At 50.8% G+C, this 20,869-nt stretch overlaps 1 protein-coding gene across 2 annotated transcripts in view; it reads right to left on the bottom strand.

The window, feature by feature from the left end:
* Positions 1 to 18,566, bottom strand: part of VAMP7 (vesicle associated membrane protein 7) — a 25,346-nt gene extending 6,780 nt beyond the window's left edge. The window contains exons 1-6 of one of the 2 annotated variants that reach the window (XM_044682451.1): positions 18,421 to 18,566; positions 16,623 to 16,680; positions 15,290 to 15,427; positions 6,914 to 7,004; positions 5,765 to 5,832; positions 618 to 710 (exon numbers count right to left, since the gene is read on the bottom strand). In XM_044682451.1, coding sequence (XP_044538386.1) covers positions 618 to 710; positions 5,765 to 5,832; positions 6,914 to 7,004; positions 15,290 to 15,427; positions 16,623 to 16,680; positions 18,421 to 18,566 — 594 coding nt within the window. The remainder of the gene's footprint in view (positions 1 to 617; positions 711 to 5,764; positions 5,833 to 6,913; positions 7,005 to 15,289; positions 15,428 to 16,622; positions 16,681 to 18,420) is intronic. The other variant, XM_044682452.1, reaches the window with a different exon arrangement.
* Positions 18,567 to 20,869: the final 2,303 nt, after the last annotated feature.

Genomic DNA, 20,869 nt, shown 5'->3' on the forward strand with positions numbered 1-20,869 from the left:
AGAGAGGGAGAGCAGAGGAGAGAGGGGGGAGATGGAGAGAGGGAGAGAGAGAGATGGAGGGATAGAGAGAGAGGGACAGAGAGAGGGACAGAGAGAGAGAGAGGGAGAGAGCGCGTGAGCACTCTTCCTTGAGTGCTTTTCCCCATAAGCCACGAATCCTGTTTTCTGGTATCAGGGTAGAACTTGCCGAGTTTGAATTAGGGTGTTGCTATCATCTCCGACTCAGAGGACCACAAGCAACAGCCAAATTAGAGCTTACAGATCTTCTAAAGACTGTGCAATTCTCAGCACTCTCTGGGCTTATAACTAGAAAAGGGGAGTTGGTCACGTGGTGGGAACAAGGCATAGCCAATGGGCAGCCAGAGGTCCAGGAACTGCCGTCATTTTGTGTGGACTCCCTGTGGATTCATGGAAAGGTGTGGGCTACACGAGACAGGCAGCCACGGACGGACTATGACATCCACCATCCATCTGGAGGACGTGGCCACGTGGGATCACCGAGGACACAGGAGGCGGCTACAGAAAGAATTGTCCTTATCCTGCATGTTTACACCAGAACATCCAGCCTCCCACCTAGCGACTAAAGCATTTCTCAGCAGTTCGTCCCTCTCACTTACCATGGCTGCTATGATGATGATGACGGTGAGCTTGAGGTTCTTCATACACATGGCTCTGGCAAGGTTCCTGCTAGTAGTTTTGAAGGTGACCGACTAGAAGAAAATGAGTGAAGAGTTTGATCCGTAACGGGCAATATTCCACTCTCCCAGTCCTCCTCAAACATAGCTTGCTCCTCCCAGAAAGCTCTGCTGAGCACACACAGACAATGAGGCTTGAACATTTTCTCCACCGTTGCCCTAAAGCGGCCGAGAGAAAGCTAGGAGAGAAACAGGAAGGAGGACAAAAAGAGGGTCCGCCCTAAACAAGGCCAGGAGCGAGCAAGTTGTTTGAAAAAAAGAGAAACTAAGTCCGGCCACAAAACTGCGGCTCCCATCGATGGGGTCCCTTTTCCTTCACTGCCACGTAACGGCCACTTTCCATTCTGGTCAGAGCTACCAAAGGCCCTCTGAGGGCTGCTGCCTGGGGCGAACGCAGACGCACTCAGCCCCAGATGCTCTTTAGGTTCGGTGCTATTTCTAAAACCAAGATGCTTGTGCTGCAAAGCTTGGGAAAGATGCGCAATTCGAATGGGAGCCCATCGAGCTAAGGTTCTAGCTAAGAGCAGAGAGGCTCCTCCCCAGGAGGCTGGCCACCGATGAAGACAAAGGGAGTTGGAAGCCCAGTTTTCCAACTATCTGGAAACTTTCCCTTGGCTGGGGGGACTCCAAATATGAGAGCCTTGTCCTGGGACTGACAGCCTATCGACCAGGCGGCAGAGTGGGAGGGGGGCCCTCAGGCACCCCATCCGAGAGGCAAAGAGAGGGATTAGCGGAGTAGACCAAAGGCCCACTGCGTTTCTCCTGCCCATCCCATTCCGGTCAGTCCACAATAAGCACGTCACTGCAGCTCAGGCACCAACAGTTACTGCAACGGATAAAGAGGGAGAGACATTCGACAAAGCCCTCCCAACTAAGTCAACGGAGCTTTTGGTATTGGGACCCTTCGGTGAAATCGTGAGGCTGGCAAGGACGGTGAAGCAGCCACTGAGAGACGCGGCTTACGAATAAGGAATCAGACAAGCGAAAGACTTGGACGCAGTTCCCAGAAGCCTCGTGCCTCCTCCATCATATTGTAAATGCTTCCCGTGAGACGAGAATTGCCAGGTGCTAGACGTGAGGAGCACTAAGTAACGCTACCGAAATTTAAATGGATTTTGACAGGAAGTGATCTGTTACTGAAATGGCTACGTGTGGCTACTGAAGACGCTGTCTGTGTACACTCAGAGTAGTGGGGAGGGCATTATGGGAGACAGTGTGAAACCACAGAACTTATTTGGAGTCCCCAGACCTGAGTTCAAATCCCAGCTCTAATACTTACTACCTGTGGTACTTAACTTCTGAGCCTCAGCTTCCTTATCTGTCAAATGTGAAGGAGTTGGACTAGATGACCTGTAAGGCCGTTTCCAGGTCTAGATCATGGGTTCAAATGAGCCTAAAGGGAAGAGGCAGGTTTTCTTTTGTGATATCCTACAGTACATCACTGGGAAATATTGAGAATACAATGAAAACCATTTGATTGCATGGAGCAAAGCACCATCTCGTCCAACAAGATGTCTCCTCTCTCTCTCTGGATCAAAATTATTCAAGATTCCTTTAAAGAAAAAGCAACAGAGATAATATCAGACCAGACTTAAAACATGAGGCATTCACTACCATGCTGGAGGGGCAGAGCTTCCTGGAAGCAATATGCAACAACGCACAGGAGTCTGAACTAACCATCCACACAGATGCTTAAAAACCAAGTGGATAGGGGGCAGCTGGGTAGCTCAGTAGATTTAGAGCTAGGCCTAGAGATGGGAGGTCCTGGGTTCAAATCTGGCCTCAGACACTCCCCAGCTGTGTGACCCTGGGCAAGTCACTTGACCCCCATTGCCTACCCTTACCAATCTTCCACCTATAAGTCAATACACAGAAGTTAAGGGTTTAAAATAAAATAAAAATTTTAAAAAAAAAAAAACCAAGTGGATGAAGAATGTCTGCTGTCTACAGCACACAGCTGAAAACACATCTCTCAGGAGAGAGAGCTGGGATACACTGTACGGCTGGGCACTGTGTTAGGTGCGGAATTCAATCGCAAGGCTGGATTACCCTCAGGAAATCCCAAAGGGACCTTCGGGAGCCCACGTTTCTCCTGGGAACAAAGGTCTCTCTAATACCAAGATGCCACCAATCTTCTGTAGGGATGAGACGTGGAACACAGTCGCTTTTCAAGAATCAGAAATGAGTATTGAGGGTGCAGGAAAACCACGTGGTGGACGTGAATAAGCCACACCATAAAATAAATAAGAACTTGCAAAAACAGAAGGAAAGGATGTTATCGGGCAAATGCAGCCAGGCTGCTCACGTGTGAGGGCTAATGGCTGGAGGTCCACATTCCAGCTGCAGTGTCCTTGCAATGTGACGAGACACTGGGGAAGGCTGCCCCCTTAGGGCAGGAACTGAAAGGGCCGGGCAGGCAGGCATGGATGTGCTGGAACCTGCACAGACCCATGTGAGGACTCGAATATAACAAACCGAGTGCTGGCTTACCTTGACTGCCCATCTGGAAAGCACAGTTTCTGTTCAAACCACAAAGCTCCTGCTCTCATCCCTCCACAAAGAAACTCCACTGCTTTACCTTAAACTAAGTCAGGGTAACATATCCGAAGGCAGGCGGATTCAAACCGAGAGCAAGATTTTTAGAAATCGGTCCACTGTCAGGGGGGTAAGGAAGCACTGCTTGGTGCCCACTGCTCAGGACGAGTCCCCAGCGTTTCTCTATCAAAGACCAAACGAACCCTAGCCTAAATCTGGTGACCTAACAAGGAACTCCTCGGCACTCTTCTATTGCAGATTTACTTGCATTTGGCAGCATGTGGCCTTTTCCTGAAATCTCCCAAGCATTTCTAAAGCATCTCTTCCGTGTAATGACCAGCGCTGGCCATTAGGGGAAATAGCAAGACATGGCAGATCCACCGACCCCAAAGTCTGAGTTCTTCTTACGTAAAACTAGCTGGGGACAATTCGGCAGAACCCGAAGAGGGCTCAAGAGGAGAACGACGTGCTACTGACATCACAAGCGATGGAGAAATCGCTTCCTTTCAGTGGCTGCATGAAAAAAACGGCAACTGAGCTGAACCTCCACAAGGCCAGGTCCAAAGGCCCCGCGGTTCTCGAAAGCGTCTTCCTAGCTTTTCTGGAGTGCAGGGTACATATATAACAGACGGCTACTTGTTACCTCAAGCTGAAAAGGCCGGCTGTTGGCAGATTGTGGAATGCCTCAAACAGAGCAGGCACACATCATGGTTTCTCATTTTCCAGATGCGGGCTCCCTCGATGTTCTGGCAAGAAGCAAAATGGTCCATAGAGCCAAGACCCTGACACTTGTCTGCCTGCCTGCCTGCCTGTCTGTCTGCCTGTCTGTCTGTCAGACTTCTTCCCACATGATAAGGAAGTCCTCAAAAGCCGATCTTTATCGACTCTTACTGGGGGTTGAGTCATGGTAACGAGAGGAACGCCGTCTCTCTTTTATTCTCTCTAGCCTCCTGTGGACAAATGAGTGTGCACGTTGAAAGAGTTCAGGGGAACAGACTCTGCCGCTTTAGCCTGAGACGGGTGAGAAGAGAGAATGGGGCCCCATGCCGGATCTCCTAGTTCTTTCCCGACTGCAGGTGGCGAATTTCAGGAGCCTGGGGAGATCCTAAGCCCATGGGAGCTCACTGGGCTTGCCTAATGGTGAATGGACAGTCTAATGCTGTCTGGGCAGTCTAGAGCTTTACATAAAGGAAGAGAACAAGCTGGTGGCTTTGGGGCTTCTGCCCACCTCTCCTTAGATGGGCATCTTTTATGCTTCCATGTCTCAGGAGAGTTAGCGAGCTCAGCGGCATACCCGGAGCTCTCAGAAAACGTAGGAAATGAATGGGAGCCCTGGAGAAGGCAAACGATTTTCCCAAGGGACTCTCACTGTCCCGAACCTTTCTTATTTTAAGGCTAGTCCAGGAAAGGCCGGCCGTAGACATGAGCGAGGAAGTGGCTACCAGCCAAGCTGACATAATCTGAGGGGGGCCAGGAAGGCTTGAAAGAACAGTGACCTCATCGGTGTGGACACTCACTCCGCCGATGTAGATCACAACCCGTCTAAACTTCAGGAGTTTTTGTGGTCGAAAACCCCCCAACTCCCAACCCAAACACCTTCCTGGTCACCAACCTTCCCCAGATAACAGACACCCAGTCTGTCATCAGAGCTTTTCCATCTTGGCAGGCCCGCCCCTCCGGAGCCTGCACAGCTTTGGAGAAGCTGGCGTCACCTCCACGCCATGAAGAGGCATCGGAGGAGGACTTTAATGATCTCCCTTCTTCCCCCCCACATACACACAAAATCACTTCCACCAGCTGTTACAGGGCTCCAGTGCCAGCAGGGATCCCTTCCCTTAGGGCCAGAAAGCTTCTTTCTGAAGGTGAAGGCTTTCCTTCTTCCTAAGCTAACAGGCATACTGATAAAGCCTGAAGTCCTCAGGCCTACATTCAAGGCCTCCCAGGACTTGCTCTAGCCCCATGATGGCGAACCTATGGCATGTGTGCCAAAGATGGCACCCAGAGACCTTTCTGTGGGCCCCTGAATGCAGAGGGTGGGACACTCTAGCCTCCCTCCACCATCACAGAGGCAGGGTATGGCCAGCCCAGGGCCCCTGAATGCCTCCTTCCACCACATGAAGTTGGGGGGCGGGGCATGGCATAGGGTCCCAAATAAGTTCTAAAAGGTTTGCCATCACTGCTCTAGCCACTTCTGGTTTTAGCTCAGACTATTTCCACATTCTTAGAAGAAAGCCAAGGACAATTTGGAATTCCTCTCCATCCCCCATATTTCCCCTGTCACGATGTGTCTGTCCACATGAAGATTTCCCTGAGATCCCTGGAACTGAAAGCAATTTCTCCCTTATCTGTGGACATGTCTTTCCTCTCTCCTAACACGCCAGGGATTCATTGCCTTCATCTCTGAATTTCCCCAGCACAGTGCCTAGGCACACAGTAGTCACTACTTGATAAAGACTAATCCGTTAGGGAAGCATGCTCTGGAATTTCTCCCAATGAGTGAGTGGTCAGATCTAATCTAATGGCAAAATACTTACTGAATCTACGAGATGTTCTGTTTTATCTATTAGTAACTCCAGTCTTTCTCCTCGTTGGGCCACCAGATCTGGGGGGGATTGAGAGTGGGGGAAGGAGGAGATTGGGGAGACAGAACAGAAAAGAAAGAAAAAGGCTCAATTAAAACGCCGTCATTTCAATTCTCGATTATAATCAAAGCGGTCTGATTCCATGGAAGGCATTCTTGAAAGTGTGCCGGGTCACTCCTAAACTGCTGGAAGGAATGAGGAAGACCCACGCAGCAGCTCTCTTTCTCTCCAGAGATAACTGCTCCTGAGGGCGCTATGGAAGTAGCACGCTCAATACTTCTCGAGATGTGATCAAATGCCTAAAAACCCAGAACTCTTCCCCCTTCCCGTAGTCAAGCTATTAATAAAAGACTGGACTTAGGAACGGAAATGCAGGCCCCTCCTCAACAATGCTGTCTTGAAAGACAATCAATCGAAGTCCGACTAAGGAAAAGTTAGGGTTCAAACAGTTTATGTAGCCTGTAACCTAGTCTGGTAAGGGCTGGGAGAACAAGAGGGTCAGGACAAGAAGATGGACATGAGCACTGAAACTCATTCACATGGAGTCTTCTCTCTGCGAAACTTGTATTTTTTTGGTTTTAACCCTTCTGTCTTAGAATCCATACTGTGAATTGGTTCTGGGGCAGAAGAGCAGTAAGGGCTGGGCAATGGGGGTGAAGTGACCTGCCCAGGGTCACACAGCTAGAAAGTGTCTGAGGCCAGATCGGAACCCGGCACCTCCTGTCTCTGGGCCTGGCTCTCTGTTTACTGAGCCACCCAGCTGCCCCCCAAAACTTGTATTTCTAAGGATGAGATAGTTTCAGTTGCAGGTTTGCAAGGAGCTGTCTACCTGGCTCTAGATTTTTTATTGCTTACCAAGGGAACATCTCTGACACTGTGAAACTATTGTGGCTTTTTGGGGGAGTTAGTCTTGCTGGGGCCTAACAGAGACATCTGGTTGATGCAAAAGACAGAAAACACAGAGGTAGGGTCATACGTGATCTCCCCAAGTGGACAACTCTGCCTGGGGGCAAACATATGAGGCAGAATCTTTGTAGCTAGTGCAAAATCCCCCCGGCCCCCTGCGAGGCTCCCATCCCCCCGCTCACCCACAAGACGTACCGATGTTCCGGACCATGATTCCCTTCAATTCGTCCACTTGGGCTTGAGTTTCCATGACTTTGTCCACATGTTTGTTCTCAGAGTGATGTTTCTGTAAGAAAAGAAGTTTGGGGTGAGGTAGCCCAAACGGAAACTTCTGTACACTGCAAAGGCCCGGCAAGAACGACTCTTGATTTTTTATTGCTTGCTAGGGAACATCTCTGACAGTGAAACTACTGTGATCTCTTGAGGGAGGTAGAGCCTATTATAACACAAGAGACATTGGAGGAAACAGAAAACGCCTTCGTCTGGGGGCCGAGGAAGAGGAAAAGATCGGGAATGAAGAGCCGAGAAGCTCTCATGTCTGGCCATCGAAGGAGCAGGTAAAGACGGATGGGTGAACTGATACAGAGCAGCCTATATGATATGATAATGGAGGCGGGGAAAAGAGAGTCCAACACGGAATACATCGCTCGGCCATTACAGTCGCCCTCGGCGGAGGGAGAGGCCCGTGGGCAGGGACGAACCACACGGACCACGGGACGCTTAAGGGTTCTTAAACGAGGATCCATGAATTTGTTTTAAGGAATATTTTGACAATGTGATTTCAGTCTTTTCGAATCCTATATAGTTGATGCATTTAAAAACCTTATTCCGAGCAGAGGTCTGGCTTCGTCAGACTTGCCAAAGGGAATGAAGAGGCACAAAAAAGGGGACGAACTCTTGGTCTAGCTTTCAGGGCCTTTCTACACTGTGGTTCCCAGAACAGACCCCAAGAGTACAGATGAGGTCTGGGCAGAACACAGGGGGACTCTCGCCTCCTTATTCCTGGAAACTCTGCCCTTTGGAAGGCAAAGCCTGAGATCACTGCGATCCCACATCCCACTGCTGACTCGGAACTTTAGGAGACAAACCGAAGCCAATCACCACGAACAGCACAAAGTGGATTGGTCTAGAAGTCAGAGGCCTTGATTCAAAGGCCAGATGTGCCATTTACTGCCCATGTGCCACTGGATGGGGCCTTGACCTGTCTAGCCTCAGCTTCCTCATCTGTTCATCTTTATTCTACTAATAAAAAAGACCTAACTCATGATGGGTAATCCAGGGCGAAGGTAATACATGTGGCCCTGGGCCCTGGGCCATTCTTTCAACAGCAACCAGGGCCCAGTAAGTTGAAAAGAGTACGTTTTGTGAATAGAGCATGAGAAGAGGTTGATTCAGGGGTGCCTGCCAAACAAAGGCCCTGTTCAGCCTGGTCTTATGAACACAGGCCCCACAGGGCCACTGAGGCCTGCGCGAAGTCTCCTGGCACCGCAGTCTGTTCTGGTTCTGCATACAAAAGAGGCGGCCTTAGGGGACACCTTAGACCGGTGATGGTGAACCTTTTAGAGGAGTGGGTGATGTCCTCAGGTTCCTGTGAAGATGGAGAGGGGGAGCAGTCCAGCTCCATGTTCCTCTGGCTTTCTAGTAACAAATTCTGGCAAACTCTGTGCTGGGGCAATGGTGTGCGTGCCCACAGAGAGGGCTGGTTTGCCACCATGGGGCTAGGCTTTCGATACCTCCGTGTAGAACCATATGGGTCCTCTAAAGCCTAAAGTGCCCTGTAAGCCTTTGGGGGAGGACACATGTAATGGTCTAGCCTCTCCTTGGCCAAGGAAGCCCTCCACACTGAACGGGACCTTGATTTTCTTTGGGCTTATCTCCCACTCTTTGCTCTCATCTGAGCTACTATCAGATCAAAGGCTTGGGTGGCCCAGTCAGCACAACATCATAACATAATGGTGGATGTCAATGCACTCAGAAGTGGGGTCTCCTTTGATTCTTTGCCAACTAAATTGTGGCAACTCTAAAGGGAATTCAGAGAACCTCAGGGAAGGGCGGCCAAAGTATACTTAACTCCTTCCCGGTGACAAAGAGAACATTGGTCCCGAGTGGTTTCAGCCATAATGACCTCATGCCACTCGTGTGGGGCCTGCACACCAGCAAGATCAGGGCCAGCTATGGCAACTGGCATAACGACTCTGTTCAACAGCCAGTAATCACCAGGTCCCAGCCACCTTCTCTGCTGGACACACAGGTTACTTCCAGCAGAAACCTGATGCCAGTGTCTCCTTCGACACCCATTACTTGGGAGAAAGCCTCTTGCAGCAGCCGACCCTCCCCTTCAGGCCCGGATATCATTTAGTATTAGGTCCTGGGACGATGCCGCAACGTCCAAGGTGGAAAGGAGGAGAGGAGGCAGAAAGCGTCTGGGAGACAGGAGGTGAGGAAGCTCAAAGCAAACGGCCTCACCGTTTTCTGTAAAATATGAGGCGAGGTTCTCAGCTGGGAGGTCTGAGGGATGAAAAGATCTGCAAGAGCAGCTGCAGAGTGGGCTGGCGAGCCGGTGAGGGAGGCTACCTTTGAACATCCAGGCCCCGGTTCGGCCTCTGTGCAAAATAAACCGGCACTGGACCCAGTAAGCGCGGTTGTGTGACTTCTCTAGTTTTTGTTCAGTGACGTGTATAGGGCCAAAGAGAGCAGGTGATGGAAGTCTCAGGCTGAGGAACGGCAAGGCAAGATCTGAGATGGGATAAGATGGCACGGAACGTAGGAACTGATTCAACAGAGAATTCAGCCAGGGCAGGAGTGGGGAATGGCCTGTGAAAGAGCTGAGGGGGGTGTCAAGGGAAAAGAAGCAACCAAGAAGACAAAGAATGGGGTTTAGGGTTACAGGCTAGAGGGCTAGGTAGAACGACAAAGGACCGTAATCTCTGAGCTCATAAACATGGGAGTGGAACGTTTGGGGGAGGGGACCCCCTTGGTGTACGGCTGAGGTGGCCTGGAGGAGGAGCTCATGGGAAGCAAGCAAGTTGAGGAAGTGGGAGGCAAGGGTGTTTGAGAAAGCACCAATACATACAGGGAAGTCCTCTAGTATGAGGGCACGAGTGGGCACGAGAGAGCTTGTGAACCAGGTACTGAACTCACCAACGGCCTGGAAGGCCCACAGACAGCAACTACAAGAATGCTGCCTGGGTAAAGGCAGGGATCAAGTGAACCTCAGAGGAGGAGAGGCTACTGAGGGATGGGGGTAAGAGAGAGGAGAACCTGCGGGGGGTCACGGGAAGCAAGGAGTAATGCGGTATCTCCTCTGCCTCAACCAGTGAGTTGGGCTGGGAATGACTAAAAGTATAGTAGCCAGTGTTGGAAAGGGGACCCGGGAAAAGAGTTAAGATAAACGCAGGTCAGGTACCCAGTGGCATCGTGGAAGAAGGGGGTGGTACCCTTCGAGTTCCAACAATGGCGAGTAGCTGAGCGAAGAGTTGGGAGGAGGGTCCGGCCTCCGCCTGAGCACGGTGTTCCTGCCCTTGATGCTTTACTTCTCTGCTCTCCTCCCCCATAAAATCTGCAGAACCCGCACGAAGCCACGCTGATAGAACTGTGACCCGGGAGCCCTGTGGTATTTGGCAGCCCTTTCCGCACTGTGGGACTTGGTCTTCCCGAGACCCTGCAGTTAAAGCAGTCCTCACACTGGCGCTTGGCTTAGGCAGGCTCATTCCCAAAGCCCCTGAGTGCCCGGGAAGGTGGCATGGAAAGCCCTTCCTCTCAACTGGCCCAACTGTGACTTCCTGTAGGTTTCCAAGTGTGGGATTCTACCAAGCCACCATTCACATCTGGAATCTAGTCTGCTGACTCATTTGTACTAGCTTGGCTTGCTCGAGCTTCATTGCAGGAATCCGTGTGACTTGGCCCGTGTGAGCTGTCTGGCCTCCGCCACTGTCAAGACTGTTTTATGTTAACACGATTTCTCTGGCTCCGACGGCTCTGTGGTCTCCAAAGAGCCTCAGTGAATCCTGACTTCGGTTCAGGGTTACTTTTCTACCTCCTGAGCCTGGGTTTTCTCTCTCCAGTAGTGTCCGTGCTGGGGCACATTCATTTGGCAGCAGTTACCGATCACATGAACTCGGGGAGGGCCGGAGGCGGGGGAGGGAACAGTCCTCCAATAACACACTGATTGCTCAAAGGCACAAATGAGCTAGGAAAAATCTACCCTGTTAAATCAGCTCATGGGCCCCCAGTTGGCACCAGTGAGTGCACGCAGTCCCCAAATGGACTCTTCTTAGGGCCCGAAGAAGAAAAGATTTGGTGGGAGTGTCTTCTCGCTAGGACGCTCAGAAGACACTCAGAAGACAGGCTCTCAGGGCTCTAGGCCGAGCGTGGCCATCTAGGAAAATTGGACTTTGGTGCCAATTAGAATGCTGATGAGATCAAAGGGAAGGAAGATCAAGGGGGCCCGGCTCGGTGTCCTGGCCCATTCCCCACCCCATTCTCCAAGGTGGCCAGTGGGAAGGGAGGGAGGAAGACACTGGAACAGACACTCGCTGACTGCTAGGGTTCCTCTTTCTTCTGGTGATCCTTCTTTTTGGCCACCTCTGAGGGATGATGGAATCCAAAATGGAGGGAGAGGAGGAAGAGGGGGTGTCATGGAGAAGGGCCAAAATTGTCATGGAGAATTGCCTAACCCCATCCAGCAAACATCTACTTCTGTCCTCGTCCTCCACTGACCAGGGGTAAAGAATCCCCTGTTTATTCCACCTGCAAAGGAATGAAGGGTAAATCCCTGTCTGGGGCTGCTTTTGCCAGAATAAGCCATTTGGAAGCTGCTTCTGCTTCACACACCTGCTGAGCCCAACCTATAATAAAATGTGATTAAGGGCTGGGGCAGTTTAGGTGGCTCAGTGGAGGGAGAGTCGGGAGGCCCTGGGTTCAAATCTGGCCTCAGACACTTCCTGGAAAAGTCACTTAACTCCAGCTGGCTAGCCCTTCTCCCTCTTGTGCCTTAGAACTGCTGCAAAGACAGAAGACAAGGGCTCGTTAAAAAGCAAGCAAGCAGGTCCTAGGTTCGAATCCGGCCTCAGACACTTCCCAGCTGTGTGACCCTGGGCAAGTCACTTGACCCCCATTGCCTACCCTTACCACTCTTCCACCTATAAGTCAATGCACAGAAGTTGGGGGTTTAAAATAAAATAAAAAAAAAAAAAAGAAAGAAAGCAAGCACAGTCCGCACCTGGGAAACAGCTAATGAAGCCAAGAACACACCGGGGCCCAGATGGCATTAGGAGGTGTTTTGCCAAGGCCCTGGGCAGCCCCAGGGATTCTGTGGTCACTCACTCGATGCGTTTCTCCAGCAGACTCTAAGCACACCCTACAAGTCACCCCCACATCCTCAGTAGTCAACTCAGGGTCATCGTTTCTTTCTCGACACGGTTATCTGGCTCTACAGTCCACACTGGCTGGAGCGTGGGCTTGGCCTCAGATGCTTCCTACCTGTGACTTTAGCTGTTTGCCTCAGTGTCCTCAATAGTAAACCAGGACCGAGAAGAGCCCCCACCTCCCAGGGTTGGTGTGAGGATTAAATCCATAAACCGCTTAGCACAGTGCTGGGCACACAACAGGCGCCAGGTAAACGTGCATCTTCTTCCTTTCCCACCACCTCCCATTCTAAAGAAGGCTTTTGTCCCTGGGGAAAAATCTGGCTTTAGTCACTCTGTTCCTGGGGGGGCCCCCCTTTTCCCACAGTTCCTCCTTTCCAACAGGAACTTAACCTGGAGGCCATCACACAAACAAGGAAAGTGCTTGGGTGTTCACTGGCCTGGCTCAGCGGGTTTAAGGTAGCCCTCGTGAACCACAGACACCCCATGAACAACGGAAATCAGACAAGAAGAGCAAAGGAAGAAGGCCTCCCAGCCAGGCCCCAAGGAAGCCTGCCACAGGCAGTGAGAATTTGTGACCCTCTTCCCTGCCCCCAGGCCCATCTTTTCGAATTCAAGCCACTTAGTGGGGCTGAGCCTAGAGCCTGGGATGAGGAGGAGGAGGAAGAAGAGTAGGAACGCCCCCCCCCCAACTCCCTCTTCTTTTGTGGAGGCCACCCCCTCCTGCCAGGCGCCCAGGCCTATGGCCTTCGTGTCTCTTTCACCCTACATATCCAGCCGGGTGCCAAATGCTGTCTTCCTAGTTTTCTCTCTCTTCTGTTCACTCATTCACTCACCCAGATGACACAGGCCCCCACAGCTTCATGCCTCAAGTACTCTAACTCCTGATGGATCTGCCTGTCTCAAATTGCTCCGGCCTGTTCTCCATTCTGCTGCTGAAGTGATTTCCCTGAATTGGCTCAAGTCCCGAGGCCACAGGGAGCCACAGCAGTTCATGGAGTGGCCTCTTCCTGCCTTCCCAGTCTTCTCTCACCTCCTGCTTTTCCCTCTCCTCCACGTACTCAACAATCCCAAGACACCGGCTTCCTCCTCGTTCTGTTCCCTGGTCATTTTTAGCTCGTCTCCCTCCTCGGTGAAGGAGGTCTTGCACTTAACTGTCCCCTGGAAACTAGTGCCCGCCCTCTGAGATGACCTTCTGCCCTCCGCAGAACAATCGGAATGGCGATTCCTTCGGCCTTTCTTAGCGCAGCCCGCACCTGGCACACAGTAAAGCATTTACCTGGCCCCTGCCCACTTAGCTGGGCCTTAAGAGACGACACGCCCCTGGGGGCCCAGCGATGCACACCGTGCTATCCATTCAAACGACTTCTCTCCAAAAGGGCAATTTCCAGGTTGGTTTTCCTAAAGAAGAGGCTGGATGGCGCACTGTCTGAAGAAGCGAAGTGAGAAGAACAACTCCATATACTCTCCCCCTGACACCTTCTCCTCCCCTAATGAAGTGGAAGAGCCGACTTCTTCCAAAGTTGCTGAGTGATCTGGGCCAGGGAGATGAGGCAATGCCCCTGTGCCAGGCCCCAGATGTCACGTCCAGGGTGAGTAAGCAGCAGGACCGGCAGGGAGGCAGCTGGAAATCTGGGGGAAGGGGGAGTTGTGTAAGGGTAACCGTTTTAACAGATTCACCCCTTGCATGCTTGGCACCAGCTTCCTGACCTCTGCCTTGCGAGGGCCACACTCCTGCCCACTCCAAGGCTCTCCCGAAGTGCCAACAAAATGGGACAAGCCCAGGCAAGTGGCCAGTGCCAGAACCTAACCAGAAGCCGTTCCGGTAGGATTTTCCTGGAAAAGCGACTAGTGCTTCCTTTGGTGCTCACTTCAAGAGCTCTGCCAAACACGGAGCACGAGCATTTGTCAAGTGCCTACAATGTGCCAGGTACTGTGCCGGACTCTGAGGATACAGAGAAAGGCAAAAGTAGTGTTTGCCCTCCAGATATACACAGGGTAGGCAGCCCCGGAGGAAGGGCAAGCAGGAAAGGCTTCCAGGAGAAGGGGGCATCTGAACGGAGGCTGAGGCTGAGGCTGGGAAGGAGAGTACGCTGATAGCCAGGGGAAAGATGAGAGAATTTCTTGGGTGAAGGAGGCCAGTGTCACCGGGGCACAGAGAAGGTAGAGTGCAGTAAGGTGTGGAGGGGGCCAGGCAGGGAAGGATCCAGCATCCGATCCTGGAGGCGAGAGGAAGTCCCCAGAGCTGACCGGGCAAGGGGCTGATGTGGTGGGAGCAGCACTCGAGGAAAATCACTAACCGCTGAGGTCCCTTCCAGCTCTGACTCCCAAAGAGCAGCGCGGATTCGCCAGGACTCCACAGCAAGGACTCTCCGAGCCTGCCTCCCCGACCGGCACACTGTGCCGCTGGCCAATTTCCTGGCAAAGAAGAGGGCCGTGCTGACCGACCCCGATGGCAACTGAGCCAGTGGGTGCCGTCCAGAGTTAGTACAGTAACCTCACTGCTATAGAGCTGCACTGGGAAGGCAGAAGAGAGGGAAGGAGAAAATCGGAATCTTAAACCGTTAAACGAGTAACGGGTCAAATGAAAAAGACCAAAAAAAGACCGAGAGGGTAAACTCCAAACGCAGTCGCGATGCCAGAGATGCCAGAGACTTATGTTCAGTTTTGCTAATTATGGGAAAACAGTTTGAACACTAAGAAGTCTCTCCCTTCCATTGCCGCGAGGCCAGGGAAACGCTTTTATTTGTTATTCAATGGCTTCTAACTTAAGCGCTGGCACCCCTGGTTTTGGGACGTGGGAAGGGCATTTGGCTCCAGGGTGAGGGGCCCCAGGTTCAGGCCCAGAGAAAAAAGGTGTGTGTGGCTCGGAGAAGTCCACAACCAAAGCTAACCACAGGACCCACGCTCGAGTCAAACAGGACGACGGGAAAAGAAGAGTTACGTGAAGGCACCCTAAGCTGGGCTGACTGCTGGCAGCGTGTGTGACCCAGCGCCTGGAGTGCCGAGGGCGGGCAGATTCAGGCGGCTTCCCGCACGGTGCGGGGGAAAGCGGCTCGGTTCCAACGTTTGCCACTTTCGTGGTCTGACCCACGAGGAGCTTATTCCTGAGAACAGACCTTGGGCTCAGCGGATGAACTCTCGGACGACTCGTGGAGAGAAAATATTCAGAGGGGGCGGAAGCCGGTGCCGAGGGAGCACTTACCAGTTGGGCAGCCAGAACACTGGAGAACTCACTGTTCATGGCGTATGGAAGGGCTGTTTGCGCTCTTGAACCATACGTAGTCTGGAATCTCTTCTTGATTTCATTCAGAAAGCTGAAGGCTCGGGAACGTTCGAAATCCTGAAAAGACACAGCCACACAGCTGGCCACAGCAGCACAAGCAACCCCTGTTCCAGGGCGATGCCCACTCAAGGGGAATCTGGTAAAGCTAATCCTCCTGGCACGTACAGCCAAGAGGGCCCGGGCATGAGACGGCTGTCCGTTTCCCACCTCCCATAAGCAAGAAACTACTTAAGAGTCTCCCAAGAGTGAAAAGTAGAACCCTGACTTGGGGCTCTGCCCACTTGAAACGCTCGTCTACAACGTCCTCAGAAGAGTCACTTAAGGCCTTTCTTTGTCTCCTTCCTTCCTTTTCTTGTCGATGTGGCTCAGGGTAGAGAGTGAGGCCTGGAGACAGGGGGTCCTGGGTTCGAAGATGGCCTCAGATGCTTGCTAGCTAGGTGACCCTGGGCAAGTCTTGTACCCCCCATTGCCTAGCCCTTACTGCTCTTCTGCCTCAGAACTGAGCCACGGTGTTGATTCTAAGACGGAAGGGAGGGCTTAAAAAGGCAAAACAAACCAATCAGAAAACGGTCCCTGAGCCTGGGGGACGGGAATGGCTCGTGTAGCTGCCTTAAGCAGCGAGGACGCAGGTATCCTGTCCTGTGTACTCTGGCTGAGCAACTCACTGACCTTGCAGGCCTCGATCTTATCTCAGCCGAAGCTAAGAAATGGGGGTGAGGGAGGACATGGGACTGAACATAAATACAGTTAATTCTCAATCAACCATCCAGGGAAAAGGTCCATCTCAAGATGGCTTTGCACGGCCCAGTCTCGAGGAAGGACCGAGGAAGGGAGGCAGAGGAGAGGGAGAGAACCACAACCATCCTCTCAACCACAGTGCCTGGGGAATGGGCTCTGACTGCTCAGTCAGAAGCTTGGCTGGAAACCTTTCTGCACGGGCCAAAGCCCCGCCTTTGTACAGTCCAGAATCTTCTTTTTGAGACCGACAAAGGTGCAGCTAGAGGCGGCCTCCCAAACTCTCCTCGAACTCTTCTGACCCCCAGGCTGCAGACAAAGCTGGTCGAGAAGAGCCAAACCCAAAGTCCAGCACCCCGAATCAGCCTCTGGCGCCAGCGAAAACGCATTCTAAAGGGCCGAATGCCGGCTGAGTTCCTGCTAATTCTGTCGCCAGTTCAGGCTGGTCTCTAGACCGCGGTCAGTCCCCCATTTGACAGAATTAGGAAATGCAAGCGGGCCCCGAGCGGGTACTTACATCATCTGTGATACAGAGATATACAATCCTGTCTTGACAGATGTAGTGAAAGAGATAGCTGCAGAGGCAAAGGAGAAACGGATCGGGAGTTACCAGCATCCCTACTGAAAAACAAATCCCTTCCTCCCCGTGCTGCGGAATGTGTAGAATGTGGCCCAGTTGGGAACCCCCCTGCTGACAGCACTATTCGATGCCACGCTGCGTGCTGCCCGGAGAGTCACTGCAAATCAATCCAACTCGCTCCTACGGCTATGGCGCGGTTCCTTTAAATAGGCAGAACCCTTCTGTGTGTGTGTGTGTGTGTGTGTGTGTGTGTTGACTGATGCCTCACTCATTAGTTCAAAAGGAATTGCAGGGAAATATGTTCTGGTTCAGGTTCAGGAGGGAGGAGAGAGTAAGTTTTAAAGGAACACGGACGGTATAGAAAAATGCTTCCTAGGGAAAATGTGGATTTATAACACACACGACTATTCAGGACCCAACGCATAGAACAGCTTACCTGGTAACATAGCTTCTAAGACATGAGAGCAATGAGGGTTTAAATGACTTGCCCAAGGTCATACAGCTAAGGCCAGATTCTGAGGCCAGATTCGAACCCAAGTCTTCCTGGTGCTCTATCCACTGTGTACTTAGTAGCTCCTGGTAACATATTTTTTAATAATTGCACTCAAAATCTAAACCTAAACAAATCTATTAAAAGATGATTCTGAGATTTTAGTTTAATTTCATCTAAGAACGAGGCTATCTTGGGCATCATGCATTTCAATATCAAAATGAAAGAGAAGGGGCAGCTCAGTGGATTGAGAACCAGGCCCAGAAACAGGAGGTCCTGGGTTCTGATCTAGCCTCAGACACTGCCTAGCTGTATGACCGTGGGCAAGTCACTCAACCATCATTGCCTGGTCCTTACTGCCTTTCTGTCTTGGAACTCATATACAATACTGATTCAAAGATGGGGAAGGAAAGAAGGGAGGAAGGAAGGGAGAAAGAGAGAGAAAGAAAGGAAGAAAAGAAAGAAAGAGAGAAAAAGAAAAGAAACACAATATGAAAATCCCTTTGATAATGGTATAAGATAAAGAGCATATAGTCAGGAGAAACCAGGTGGGCCTGTACTTCTGTCACCAAGTAGCTGTGTTTGGGAGCCTTGGTTTAAAATGAGGATAAGGGGGGCAGTTAGGTGGCTCAGTGGACTGAGAGACAGGCATGGAGAATGGAGGTCCTGGGTTCAAAGCTGGCCTCAGACATTTCCCAGCTGGGTGACCCTGGACAAGTCACTTACCCCCCCATTGCCTAGCCCTTACCACTCACTCTTCTGCCTTGGAGCCAATACACAGTATTGATTCTAAGATGGAAGGTGAGAGTTAAAAAAGAAAATAAAACGAGGATAAGAATATCTAGGGCAGCCACACTTACCTCTTGTGTCCAACAAATGAGCGGCCGTGCAGGAAGCACCAATGTAAACAGTATCTATTCCTACGACTACCCTCTAAATGATCACCCTGGCCGGAGGATCCCATTTCCCCAAACTAAAATAGTCAATCTGTACTTGTGGATCTAAAAATGTACAGACAGCCAATTTTTTGGTGTGAAAAGAGGCTGAATCTCTTCCATTTTCCTCCAGACTTTTCTTGCCCTCCCTCCATCCCAAGAAGCCACCACAGACCCTGTCAACATATTCGAGCACAGGTGAGTCTGGGAAACGCCGTTCTGATCCAAAAATCAGACCTGGGTTCCTACTGGCAGACCCATCCCAAGTGTCGTTCTAGCCACCTTGCCACCATTCCCGAGTAGGACTCACTTTCCATGTGAATAGGTGAGCTTGTTATTCTCAGATGGTATTTTAGCCAGAATCTGCTCTGTCACCTCCAGGAAGTTTCCGCCACACCAAGCATGCTTGGCTAGGATGGTCGTGCCTCTGGCCACAACTGCGAAAAGGATGGCCATGCTTTCGATCTGATAAGAGAAAAGGGAGATGAGACAATATTTCTGCCACCAGGATTGTCTGTTATCAAAAAAGCACTTGGCGAACGAACATCTAATTCCACATGGCACTGCACCATGCTGCTGCCATCTTGATGTCCACAAAGTAACACACACGGACAGATGCAAAGTCTGAAGACAGAGAGAAAGGCGATCCCAGAGGGGCAACGATGAAGATGCCACTCACCTCCCGACGGCGAGACAATGGATTAAACAAGCAGAACGAGACATCTTTTCGAAAGGGACCAACATAAGAATCTGGTTTACCTGGCCGTGTATTTAGTTCCCGAGTTTTCCCCAACCGCCAAGGAGTGGAAGTGGGAGGGCCAAAAAAAAGAGATGGTTGAAAGTTGGAGGAATAAAATTTAATTGAAAAAATAAAGAGGAGGGAAACAATAATCTGGGGGGGGGGATTATAGCAAATTTCTCAGATAAAGGCCTAATTTCTCAACTATAGAGAACTAAGTCAAATTCATAAGACAAATCATTCTCCGATTGATAAATGGTCAAAGGACATGAACAAGCAGTTTTCAGATGAAGAAATCTAAGCCATCGATAATCACATGAAAAATGTTCTAAATTGCCCCTGAGTAGAGAAATGAAATGGAAAACAAGTCTGAGGCACCGCCTCACACCTAGCAGACCGGTCAATATCCCAGTAAAGGAAAATGACAGATATTGGAGGGGGATGTGGCCAAATTGGGACACTAATGCATAGCTGGTGGAGTTGTGAATTGATTCAAGCACTCTGGAGGGCAATTTGGCACTATGCCCACAGAGCTATAAACCTGGGCATATCCTTTGATCCTGTGATGCCGCTCCTGGGTCTGTTAGCCCAAAGAGATCAATCAATAAAAGGGGGGAAGGGCCTCCTTGTACAAAAATATTCACAGCTGTGCTTTTTGTGGTGGCCAAGAATTGGAAATGGAGGGGATGTCCCTCGATTGGGGGACTGAACAAAGTATGGTCTATGATGGTGATTCAGAAAGAGCTGTGTGAACTGATGCAGAGTGAAAGAAGCAGAAGCAGATCATTGTACACAGTAACAGCAATATCGTAGATGCTCAACTGTGACTTGGCAACACAAGGACCCAGGATGACTCTGAAGGACCTCTAATAAAGATTGCTACTGACCTTCAGAGCTTTGAAGAACGGTTGGTGGGGGAAGCTGGGTACTGAAGTGGATCGAGAGCCAGGAGGTCCTGGGTTCAAATCTGGCCTCAGACACTTCCCAGCTGTGTGACCCTGAGCAAGTCACTTGACCCCCATTGCCTAGCCCTTACCCCTCTTCTGCCTTGGATCCAATACACAGTATTGACTCCAAGACGGAAGGTGGGGGTTTAAAAAAAGTCTAAACTTATCGAAGATTTCAGAAAGAAGAAAACTCAAAGGCCTTGAACACAAGCAGATAAATCAGCAGATAGACGGTCTTCAGATCCAGTAAATGAGTTCAGCCATCCATGAACAAATACTGAAAAATAAAGGAAAATAATCGGGCGGAACTTAAGAACATGGGTCCTGAGTGGTTCAAAAGAGAAATAAAAATTATGAGAGCAGAACTTAGGGCCTGCGCAGCAGAAATAACAGGCAGAATAAGGACAACTGGAGTCTGCCGTGGAGCCTCACCAAAGAAACAAGAGAAAACAACAGATTGGCAACACAGAAGCAGAGAAGTGAAAGATGGCCTAGAAGAGGAGAAGCAGAAACCAAGAACATTCAAAGAGAATGTGCCCGCTGTGCAAGCGAACCCTGGCCCTTAAAGGCAGGGCACCCAGAGACAACCCGAGGACCAAAGGTTTCTCAGAGGAACACAACAGGACAAAAACTTTAAGAGCAAAAAGCAGAGGAGAGCGGACGACCACTGAGCACCACTGCTGACTATAAAAAACCAAACGCCAATGAAAGGACTCCTAAATTGTCTCTAGAAAAGAAAGGTGGAACCTCGAAGCTTAAGGCTGCACGTAGTGTAGTGAGTAACTCAATTCAGAAAGAAGTTCGGCGAGGCATCGGGAAAAAGACCTTCAAAAGCTAAGGAAAGGAAGGTGGGAGAAGGCAGGGCTGTTCTGCAGCCTCTAGAGAACAGGACGGGGAATGGAATGGTCCTGGAGAGCAAAGGGAACTCGGGGACTTTCCCTGCAAATCTGAGAGGAAGTGCACACGCCTAGAGAGGGGAGGCTCAACGATAAGAGATGCTCCGACGTATTTTTAGAAAGAAAACCACAACTGAAGAGATAATGTTGCTTCTCCAACAACGCAAGGAGAGTCAA

The sequence above is a fragment of the Gracilinanus agilis genome, chromosome X (assembly GCF_016433145.1).
Source record: "Gracilinanus agilis isolate LMUSP501 chromosome X, AgileGrace, whole genome shotgun sequence".
In the NCBI taxonomy this organism is placed as follows: domain Eukaryota; kingdom Metazoa; phylum Chordata; class Mammalia; order Didelphimorphia; family Didelphidae; genus Gracilinanus; species Gracilinanus agilis.